Source organism: Amblyraja radiata, chromosome 9, assembly GCF_010909765.2.
Source record: "Amblyraja radiata isolate CabotCenter1 chromosome 9, sAmbRad1.1.pri, whole genome shotgun sequence".
Taxonomy (NCBI): Eukaryota; Metazoa; Chordata; class Chondrichthyes; order Rajiformes; family Rajidae; genus Amblyraja; species Amblyraja radiata.
The window spans coordinates 18,400,109-18,412,238 of record NC_045964.1 but is presented as its reverse complement, the minus strand read 5'-3'; the positions used below and the strand labels follow the sequence as shown (position 1 = coordinate 18,412,238).

General features: G+C 45.2%; 1 protein-coding gene across 1 annotated transcript in view; it reads left to right on the top strand.

Annotated features, from left to right (window-relative positions):
• Nucleotides 1–358: 358 nt before the first annotated feature.
• LOC116976835 (C-type lectin domain family 18 member A-like) overlaps nucleotides 359–12,130 on the top strand; it is a 50,428-nt gene continuing 38,656 nt past the window's right edge. Inside the window, exons 1-2 of the mRNA XM_033026806.1 lie at nucleotides 359–684; nucleotides 1,111–1,202. Of these exons, the coding sequence (XP_032882697.1) occupies nucleotides 591–684; nucleotides 1,111–1,202 (186 nt within the window). The 5' untranslated portion in view covers nucleotides 359–590. The remainder of the gene's footprint in view (nucleotides 685–1,110; nucleotides 1,203–12,130) is intronic.

Sequence of the window (12,130 nt, the reverse complement as noted above, 5' to 3'; positions counted from 1 at the left end):
GATGCACAGATATGGTCCCACCACACCTAGTTTGCAATTATTACACGGCGTGTCTTAACAACCCGCTTACAATTAATGCCGCGATATCTGCCTAGACCCTGGATGCGATTATTACTTGGTGCACTGTTTTAACAATTCCGGTTGCAATTATTGCACGGTGCATTCTAATCACCGATTTGCAAATGTTTGATGGTTTAGTGCCTTAATTCTACCTGTCTGCAATTAATAACGTGCTGTAATTTATCCATGGATTACACAGTGCTATATTTTAACTAGTCCTTGTTTGCAGTTATTATCCGTCGCAATGTTTGATGACTCCCTGTGCCTGGATAGTCACGTTGTGCCTGGTGCATCTTTCACTGGAGAATACAGTGTGCGCCCCTGTCGTCGGGTCAATGCCTTGAGAGTAGTTGTGTGTGGTTGGCGGTGCGTGTAGTAACCAGGGGGGTTGGTTGTAGTGACTGGGTTCTGCTTGTCTCCCCCTCCCTCTCTCACTCTCTCTTTGGTTCACCGCTCCCTTGCTTTGCCTCACCAGTCGAGAGAGACAGCTGTGTCAAACGGTAGCGCTCTGCAAATTCCACTCGGACCAGATGAAACTTCTAGCGGTGTTGCCGGTGCTTCTCGCCGGCCTGGCGGTGGCCGCAGCGGCGGCGGGACAAGGGAGCTTCAGCTGGGATCAGAAAGGTAAGGTCAGCCGCTCTGTCCCGCAGTCCCATCCCGCGGATCATGCACAGGGGTTGAGTTGCAGATCTGCGCCGCTTCATAGTGACCTATTCTTATTTCTGGCGAGCAGTTCTGCTTTATTTCGCTTGTGCAAAACTTTGCAGGTTGCAAACGCTTCCATCTATTATGCTGCTGAATAGTATCTTATTGAAAAATATGCAAAACAAAAAGGGGGTTCGAAGCATAAATTGTCTGAATATCACCTTGATGCCCCCGTGGTTTATTTGAAGCGCTTAAGACAAGTGAACGGAGAGTTGCGGTTAATCAGTGTCTGGTACAAATCCCTGGCGCAGAATTAGACCCTTTGAGACACATTCCGTAACCATGGAGATGTCAGAGCACGGCTCGCATTTGCATTTTTATACTTTTGTCACTTTCTCGTTTCAGAGTTGGCGCCCAAAGAGCGCTTTACCATCCTGGCCCATCACAACCGCCTGAGGAGCAAAGTGCAGCCTCCTGCAGCCAACATGCAGAAAATGGTCAGTAGCTTCCCCGTGCCCAGTATCGCCAAAGGTATCAATGTCATTCTGCACACTAAACTCCCAGGCAATTTGTAAAAGCCGTAGTCCAGAGTGGTAGAGCCATGCACATTACTTGGCACTGAGGTACAATGGGACACAGGGTGGAATGGAGGGGTCGTGGATGGGTTGCACACCTGGTGTAGCAATGTTACAACATTTTGAGATTTAAAAAATCAAGTCTGCAATTTATCCCATCAGATAAAGCATAAAAAGAAGTTTAATTTGACACCTAATTCACTTTCATATCTTCAGCATTAAAAAAGTTATGGCCATTTTCATAGTCGGAAATTAGCATCTTGTTCCCTATTGCTTTTCCATTAACACAAAAGCTGTGATCGAGGACAGTCAAATGCCCATAACTTTCTTAAAAATTAAAAGAACTGAAAGAAATTTTCAGTTATTATAGATTGAAGCATTCTGAAACAAATATGAAACAATCTTACTTGGATGACCTGAAATTAAAGCATATAATTAGTTACCCAATTGTAGCTAATTACAAAATTCAATTACTAGATCTAAACATCTATCCATTTCTTAAGAAAAGATTTACATTTTGTCAAATTAAACGTTTTATGCTTTATCTGATGGGATAAATTGCAGACTTGATTTTTAAAATCTTAAAATTTTGTAACATTGCTACCTGGTGTCATGGAAGGCAGTGTGGGTGGGATGTACGGAGGGAGGTGCAGCGATGGAAGTGCAGGTGTAATGGAGGGGAATGGGGGGGGGGCGGTGTATAGGTTTAAAGGAGGGCAGTGGATGGGATATACAGAGGGCAGTAGGTGGGATGCATGGAGGGCAGTAGATGGGATGTATGGAGGATATAATGGAGGGAAATGGGATCAGGGCACCGCACAGTGTAATGGAGGGCAGTAGGGACATAGAGGCCAGTGGGTAGGATGTACGGGTGTAACAGAAGGCATAAATGAAACGTAGAGGGCAGTGGGTAGGACGTATGGGTATAATGGAGGGCAAGGGGGTCTGGGCACTGCAGGGTGTTGGATTGTTGGATCAATAGGAGGTTGTCTTAAGAGGGGAGGATGCTCCTTAAACTGCGGAGCATCTTGGCCAATACAGCTCACTCCCATCATGACACACTGGTCAACCTGAGGAGCACTTTCAGCAACCGACTGGTTCCACCAAGATGCCCCAGGAGCTCCTTTTTCCCTGTGACTATCAAACTGCACAACTCCCCTTTCTCCTTCTGTCATGGGGTAGACTGACTCCCCTTTTAGTTAGCAGTGAGTGTGTATGAAGGAACTGCAGATGCTGGTTTACACTGAAGATAGACACAAAATGCTGGAGTAACTCAGTGGGTCAGGCAGCATCTCTGGAGACAAGAAGTGGGTGACGTTTCGGGACGGAACCCTTCTTCAGACTGAAAGCCCCACCTCTACTTTCTGTCTGACCTAAAATGTCACCCTACTCATCTTCTTCAGAGATGCTGCCTGACCCGCTGGGTTACTCCAGCATTTTGTGTCAATTTAACATGGCAGAGTATGGGATCTGCTGTATATCGAGTCATTAGATACAAATTGTCTGTGAAATGGCTTTTCTAGGTAAAAATAAACGTGCAGGCTGATTTTGTAAAACATTTCTGAGTGAATTTACATTATGAACTTGCATACGTAAGTCTGAATTTCTTTGTGTGGGAAATTAGTGTGCACTTGCTCTGCCTAGAGTCCAGCTTGTTCATCTCGATGAAACCAAGACCTGTGTCATGCCCGAAGTTAGTCTTGATTGGGATGTCCCGCCATGTTGGCCTGGATTGTGACTGACATACAAAAAAATAATAATTTGTAACTGGGGGTCACGGTGGCGCAGCGGTAGAGTTGCTGCCTTATAGTGCTTGCAGCGCCGGAGTCTCTGGTTCGACCCCGACTACGGGCATTGTCTGTACGGAGTTTGTACGTTCTCCCCGTGATCGCGTGGGTTTTCTCAGATTTCTTCGGTTTCCTCCCACATTCCAAAGACGTACAGGTTTGTACTGTAATTGGCTTGATATACATGTAAAATGTCTCTGGTGTGTGTAGATAAGATTGTGTTAATGTGCGAGGATCACTGGTCGGTGGGGACTCTGTGGGCCAAAGAATCAGTTTCCATGCTTTAGCTAAACAACTAACAATGGTGAAGGTACAAACTAAATGTTATCTAAAAGGTCGGGTACATCTCTCCTTCAGGCAAAGGCAGAGTTCTGCCATTCGCTGCCAAACCACAAATGGGTTGGGAAATACCACACCCCAAAGTGCTTTTGGCAGCTACCAAGCAAAGCATCACTTGTGGCAAATCCTAGCTGAGAAACTGAGAGAGTCCTGATGCTGTCTTGGTGAGGCTGCTCCTGATCCCTACTGTGAGAGTAGTGCAGGCATTTCTGCTTGGTTGTTGACTGGAGCTTTCTCTAGCTGCCTCTGGCCCTCTATGTATCGAAGGTCTAAAGTGGGGGCCCATCTAAAACTCATCAGTGTTGGTAAATCTGACTTGGGCACTCCCACCATCCTATCAACAACTAGAGCATGGTCCTGAGCTATCATCTACCTCATTGAAGATCCTCAGACTATCTTTATTTGGACTTCACTGGAATTTATCTTGCACTAAACGTTAGTCCCATTATCCTGTATCTGTACACTGTGGATGACTCGATTGTAATCGTGTATAGTCTTTCCGTTGACTGGTTAGCAGGCGACAAAAGCTTTTCACTGTACCTCGGTACACGTGACAATAAACTAAACTAAACTGAAGCAAGGCTGCAAAAACATTGGCATTCAGCGAGGGAGGGCATTCCCCCCCCGTCCCACTCGGCTCCCTCTGGTGCTCTCTCTGGCGCGCCCAAGAAGGCACTGACCCCGTTGGAAGAGTTTGCCTCTCTTTGCCTCTTACCCATCCTTGTAGAATGTGCCCCTTCCTTGCCCATGGTCCCAGGTCATGTGATAGGAGTAGAATTAGGCCATTTGGCCCATTGTCTACTCTGCCTTTCAATCATAGCTGATCTATCTCTATCTCCTAATCCCATTCTCCTGCCTTCTCCCCATAACCCCTGACACCCGTACTAATCAAGAATCTATCTATGCCTTAAAAATATCCATTGACTTTGCCTCCGCAGCCTTCTGTGGCAAAGAATTCCACAGATTCACCGCCCTCTGACTATAGAAATTTCTCCTCATCTCCTTCCTAAAATCTTTACATCTGAGCTATGACCACTGGTCCTAGATTCTCCCACTGGTGGATACATCATCTCCACATCCACTCTACCCAAGCCTTCCTGTGGTGTGATCCTTTATTTCCCCATTCTAGAGCTGTGAGGAAAGGTGCTACAGAGGCAGGAGGCCTGATCCTTGATGCTTGCTGTAATAAGGCAACGTCTCTCGAGGGAGCCACAGGCACGATATTAGATTACGCAACTGAAAAGCTAAACATAGATGTTGGAAACCTGAAATTAAAACGGCAACATGCTGGAAAACGCTCAACAGGTCGGGCAGCTTCTGTGGAAAGATGAGCAGAGTTAATGTTGCACGTCATGGACCCTTCATTGGAACAGGGGAAAGAGGAAATGTAACCTTGCAGAGAGGGTGGGTGGGCAAAGGGAATGCCCCTGACAGGATGATGTCAGGGTTGCTCTGGGTATAAGATGTAGACAAGGACCTTTAGAAATGACCATGACAGATTTTACAAGTTTTATTTGAAAGTAGTGTCAGAATGGTGATTTAAAGCTGTGAAGGCCTCTGTTGTGAAACATAATTGCGGGGGCGGGAGAGGGTCAGGATTGAAGATGTGGCAAATGAGACTGCAACATTGCGAAGGTTTACTTGTGTCTGAGTTGACAGTTTAGTTTAGAGATACAGTGCGGAAGCAGGCCCTTCAGCCCACCGCATCCGCACCGACCAGTGATCCCTGCTCATTGACACTATCCTACAAACACTAGGGACGAATTACACTTACACCAAGCCAATTAACCTACAAACCTGTATGTCTTTGGAGTGTGGGAGGAAACCCACGCGGTCACGGGGAGGCCGTGCAGCCAGCACCCGTAGTCGGAATCTACTAACCCGTGAGCTCCGGCGCTGTGAGGAAGCAACTCTACCGCTGCACCACCGTGCTGCCCTGTGATCAGCTGAGAGGTCCAGCTGTGGGAATTTGGGCTCGGGTCATGGCTGGAATGATTTCCTACCATTGCTAATATATCACCATTCTGAATCAATGTACCTGGTGCGTGAGAGAGAAAGCACTGGCCTTTCATACAGGTGACTGACTGTAGGTGGGTGGTGGAGGAGCAGATGTTGGCGAAGTCCAGAGAACACCAATTTACATTACATCCTGGAACAATGGGTTTCTGTGTAATGTACTTCTGAAGCTCATTGTTGGACAGAAATGTGATATCATGTGGCATTATTGGCCAGCACTGCTGTGTTTGGTCTACAGTGGATTGCTTGCATGAGACTGGGGTTCCTACATTGCCATTATCACTGCACCTGCCTGAAAGGATGCAATGCCAGAATGTGCTGCCAAAGTAATTTACTCCAAGGGCGATCGAGTTTGTATGTTAATTGGCTTGGTATAAATATAAATTGTCCCTCGTGTAGGATAGTGTGTGGGATCGTTTGTCGGTACAGACTAGGTGGGCCGATAGGCCTGTTTCCGTGCTGTATTTCGAAAACTTAACTAACGGCAAGGCACCCCAGTTTTCATTGCTGTATGGAGATTGCATTCTACACGGCAAGAGTTTTTTTCACAGTATGTAGAAACAAAGAACTGCAGATGCTGGTTTATACCAAAGATAAAAGAAGGGACCCATCCTCTCTCTCCATAGATGCTGCCTGACCCGCTGAGTTACTCCAGCGTTTTGTGTCTATCTTTGTTTTTTACAGTAAGTGTTAGAGATATAGGGTTGCGCCATTAGGCTTATTACTAATTCAGCACAACGATCCTGTGCCCTGTACAGTGGATGCATACAATACCCACTGCAGATCTTGTACCCCTTGGGGTTGCTTGTAATTATAGACTTGCAAACAGCATACCTTCAGCTTTTAATAGGTGCATTTCATTTATTTGTTCTTTTCTCCCTGTTAATTTAACCTTTCTATCCTCTCCTTTCTCTACCTGTCTCAACAATTAATCTGTTTTTTCTCATTCAGCCATAGAGTCACACAGTACCTGCCTCAACTACCTCCTCTGGCAGCCTGTTCCATCACCTTTTGAGTGAAAACGTTGCTCCTCATGTTCCTATTAACTCTTTCCCCTCTCACCTTAAACCTTTCATGTCATGTTTTTGATTCCTCCACCCTAGGTAAAAGACTCTGTGCATTCACCCATTCTATTCCCCTAACAGTTTTATACACCTCTATAGGACACACACCCCCCGCCCCCTTCGCTCCATGAAATAAAATCCTAGCCTGCCCAACCTTTCTAGCTCTGATCCTGGAGTCCTCATAACATCCTCACAAATCACCAACGTCTTGTACGGTTGTACTGTCCCAACTTCTACACACGATACCAGGGTTTGAATCTGTTTTCTGGCTTGACCAGTCCTTCATCCTTCTTTGTGAATAGCTGTTCATTCAGATCAGACTGATCCTCAATATAGTTTCATGAAAGGTCGGCATTTGGGGTTAAAATTCCTGTGCCTGTGGTGCCTCCCACCCCCCCCCCCCCCCCAGCCATCCCAGACCTGACCTCAGGAATTTGCCTCGTAGGTCATACCACATCACCCAAAATGGCAGCTAGATGTACATCCCCGTCCACATCTCCCATTTCCTTTGCCCCGAATCTTAGTCTGAAGAAGGGTTTCAATCCGAAACGTCACCCATTCCTTCTCTCCACAGATGCTGCCTGTCCCGTTGAGTTACTCCAGCATTTTGTGTCTATCTTCGGTTTAAACCAGCATCTGCAGTTCCTTCCTCCACAAAATGGCAGATTATTTTTGCAAGGGCTTACTTTGCTTTACAACAGAGGTGAACTGGGTGTGGTCATGTTGGACTGATGCCATTCCGTCACTGGTTACAATAAATTTTGGACCATTGCCTGTGATTTTTTTAAATTTTTTTTTTTAATTTCTCTGTCTGCCGGAATTAAATGAAATGAGATACTGCTCCAACTTCAGCATATTATAAAGAGTGACAGATCCTGGCTGATGCTATCAGAGGTGCACGGGTGTATCAATATCCCGGGATTTCACCAGGTCAGAACTTGCTGTGATCATCCGATCTGTGGTGACCCTGGCTGGCAACGTCAGACCTGGATCAATTTAGCCAATTACATCCTTGAGAGTATCAGCAATATTTCATCTTATCGACCCTCTGTAATCCTAACCAGTTACACTCATCTAATCGCTGGAGAAAAAGAACTTGCTGGTGCATGATTTGCTGCGTGTATCACTGGGATTTGAGGCAGGTAGTGATTTGTTCAGAAATGGCGATGAAATCAGTCTGGGTGCTTTCTACTTTTGTTGATGAAATGGCAACAAGAAATGTATGTCTGAGTTGTTTTCTTTTGCTCATATCATTAAAACAAAGGCAAATTCTTGAAGACATTGGAGTGTTCATCACCTTGGGTCTTTGTGGTTCCCCAATTACTCAGGCAGTTCGACACACAATACTGGAGTAACTCAGCGGGTTAGGCAGTATCTCTGGAGAAAAAGAATAGGTGACGTTTCGGGTCGAGACCCTTCAGACGTTTTTCAGACGTCTCGAGCTGAAAAGTCACCTATTCTTTTTCTCCAAGGATGTTGCCTGACCCACTGAGTTATCCTGCATTTTGGGTCTATCTTCAGTGTTAACCAGTATCTGCAGTTCCTTTCTACACATACTCAGAACATTCTTTGTCCTGTTACAAGTCTATTTAAAATCATGTGATTCCCCATGACTAACCTGCTGCTGCACAAGGGTCCCACATTTAGTGAGATTGTGTATGGGGTAAAGCCCCTGTCCCACTGTACGAGGTAATTCAATAGTTCTCCCGAGTTTTTGACTGATTCGAACACGGAGAATGTCCGTAGGAGTTCGTGGATGTCTCGTAGCGGCTCATAATGCTAACGGTAGCTACTCGGGACATCCGGTAACTCGTGATGTTTTTTCAAAAAAAAATACTCGCGATGAAAAAAATTGTTACTTTTTATACCTACTAATAGCATTACGAGCCGCTGTGAGACATCCACGAACTCCTACGGAACCTGCTACAGACATTCGCCGAGTTCGAATCAGGGGAAAACTGGGGAGAACTCTTGAATTACCTCATACAGTGGGACAGGGGCTTAAAGCTTCCCCTATCTGACCTAGCATTGGGGCTTCGAGAAGTGGTCAGACCATGCATTGCCATGTTTATTTCAACCTGGTATTCATTCCCCAGTCATCCCCATATGAACATCAAGAAGGGTCTCAGTTTAACCACTCCTCTTTAAAGATATCATCACTCCAGATATAGCATTGATCAGGTCCATTTCAGCTACATGGCACTATTTGTCCTTTGCGTCCCAGAGTTGGCGTGCATAATATAGGGTGAGATGCTCAGCACTATATCTGGGAGTGATGATCTCTTAACGATGAGACGTTTCATCGCCTCGGCTGGATGTAATAAAAAATGTTCTGGAAGGAAGAGCAGGAGAATTCTAATTGGTATTCTGGCTAATATTGATCCTTCACTTAAAGAAAGTAATTGGTCATTTTCCCAATGCCAATTTTTTTTTTCCCCTTCTATATTTTTTTTAAAATCTTCTATAATTACAACAATGAATGAAGTGTCGAAAATCATGTAGGGCCCAATCAGAGTAAAGAAGGTGTCATAGGGTCATGCAACATGGAAACCGGTCATTTGGCCCACCACCATCAAGCTGACCAATGGGCATCTGTATTCATCCCATTTTCCTGCGTTTGGTTTCTAGCCTGTTATGCTTGGGTGATTTAGATGCTTGTCTAAGGATGTCTTAAATGCTGTCAAGGACTTTATTTCAATATTCTCTCTGGCAGTATATTCCAGGTCTCTTCCAGAAGGTCAAGGGTATTAAATTCTCATATGCACCAGGAACGGAACAAATGAAATTCATACCTGCTGCAGCTTAACAGGCCCATAAATGCAATAACACAACAAGCCAGAGGTCGTAGATGGATACCATTTTGGGAAAGGATGAATGAGAATATTCTTCTTCCAGTGGGTGGAAGGAGTCTGACCTCACTGTCTGGCACAAAGTCTTGTATTTAAACAGCACTTGCATGTGTATTTGAAGAGCCCTGACATGCAGGATTGAATGGGAAGGTGGGATTAGGTTTAGTTTAGTTTTGAGATATAGCGCGGAAACAGACACTTCAGCTCACCGAGTTTGCACTGACCAGCAATCCCAGCGCATTAACACTACCCTACACACACTAGGGAAATTTACCTACAAGCCTACACGTCTTTGGAGTGCGCGAGGAAACCGAAGATCTCGGAGAAAACCCACGCGGTCACGGGGGAACATACAAACTCCATACAGGCAGCACCCATAGTCGGGATCGAATCCGGTCCACTGGCGCTGTAAGGCAGCAACTCTACCGCTACGCCACCGTGTCACCCTATTTTCCTAGCCTGTTTTTACTTTTTTTTATTAGCACAGACACGATGGGTAGAGGGGAGACCTGATAGAAGTACAGCTGAGAGGCATAGATAGAGTCGACAACCAGAACTTTTTTTTCGGTGTGGAAATGTCCAACGTTAGAGGACATAGGAATAAGGTGAGAGGGGAAAAGTTTAATGGAGATATGCAGGGCAACTTTTTATACACAGAGTAGTGGGGGCCTGGAACGCATTGCAAGGGGTGGCGGTGGAGGCACATACAATAGTACCACTAAAAAAAAGTTAGATAGGCACATGGAAGTGCAGAGATGGTGGCATATGGATCATGTACAAGCAGATGAGATGAGTGCAACTTAGCATAATGTTTGGCACAATCACTGGGTGAAGGGCCCATTCCTGTGCTGTCCTGTATCATGAATGGTCTTCCTGTAAATATTATCTGTGACCTCTTTTGGAAAGTGCTTTATTGAGTGCAGAGCCCAACAGGGATAGTTCATTTTATTGTCACGTGGACCGAGATAGAGTGGAAAGCTTTTGTTGCGTGATAACCAGTCAACAGATGTGGGGATATCCAAAGATCATAAATAGCTTCATCTAAATGCAGACCTTTATTCTCGGTGTTATTTTTACATTAATTCTTCCAGTTCAAAAACTGAGTACTCCCTTTGTTTATATTAGAGATACAGCGCGGAAACAGGCCCTTCGGCCCACTAAAGTCTGCACCGACCAGCGATCCCTGCACTATTCTACACACATTAGGGACAATTTACCTTTTTTTTTTTAATGAAGCCAATTAACCTCCAATATTGTACGAGTGTGGGGGGGTAACTGGAGATCTCGGAGTAAACCGATGCAGGTCACTGGGAAGAACGTTCAAATTCCTAAGCGCAGCATCTATAGTCAGGATCGAACCCAGGTCTCTGGCGCTGTAAGGCAGCAACTCTACCACTGCGCCACCATCTCGCCTGTCCTCGTACTATAAAAAACCCCATGTATGTAAGAAACTAGTAGCAGAAGTAGACCTCTCATTTCTGCTATACTATTCAATACGATCACGGCTGATCTGCCCCAGGCCTCATCTCCTCTTCTGCGCCAGTTCCTCATCGCCCTCAGTTCGTCCATCATTCAAAGGGCTAATTTCAAGAGAAAACATTACTTTATGAATAGGCAATTTAAAACCTAAATAACAAGAAAATAGATTTGGCCAAGGACTGATTTATTGTGAGAGAGATTGGAAAGGAGGAGGGGGAATTCAGTTTTCATTCCTGTAAGGAGATTAGGATATTTTTTAAGTGTGATAACCTTTCCGCAGCCCTGTTTTAGAGAGAGAACACAATTGCCATGGTTACCAGTGTTCTAATGCAACCTGACAACTGTGGAATAAACTCCCAGCTATGACCTGACTGTGTTTGAGGGAGGTTCTGTATGAGAGCAGAGTACCGGTTAATTAATTGGCCTAATATTTTGTAATATGATCTCTAAGAATACCTGTCAATAGCCCTCAAATAGCTAAGTACATTTACTTCAGATCCTTTGTTGCTCACTATTTCGACGACACAGCCTTTCTCCTGCCCTTCCACAACTCCACAACCACCCCTCCCAAAAAAAAAGAACGTTATTTACCTAAGAATGATCAAAGAGAGACTTTGTGTGGTGAAGGAAGCCTGCTGACTGTGGGCGAGGGGGTTCAGGAGTGTTGGAGCATTGATACCCAGTCAAAGAGAACTAATCCCTCAGATGTGTCACTCCCTGCCGACATAAGGAGATTTCAACCTAGTTCCCACAAAGATATATTTTCAGTGGCTGGCTTGGTGAAACGGAGTCAACAATAAACCGTAATAAAGGCAGGGAAGTTGCAGGTTGGCACCAGGTCTTCGGTAATGTATCTTCAGTAAAGATCTAGGATGAAGGGTTGTTGCAGGGATAGCTTGACTGTACCTAGCATCTTAATGCAGCAAAATATTCCCGAAGGTAATTCATAGAACACGGAGCAGTAAAGCATAAGAACAGGCCCTTCGGCCCAAACTTGCTCGGATTCATAAGTTCCAGGAGCAGAATTAGACCATTCGGCCTTTCAAGTCAACTGCCATTCTATCATAGTTGATCTATCTTTCCCTCTCGACCCCATTCTCCTGCCTGCTCCCCATAACCCCTGACACCCTTGCTAATCAAGACTCTGCCAAACTCTGCCTTAAAAATATCCATTGACTTGGCCTCTACAGTCTTCTGTGGCAATGAATCTCACAGATTCACCACCCTCTGATTGAAGATATTCCTCCTCGACTGATGGAAGGCTGGACTAGCCAGCCACGGCAGTATTGAGGAGAGATGCTCTATCAGCGGTGCTG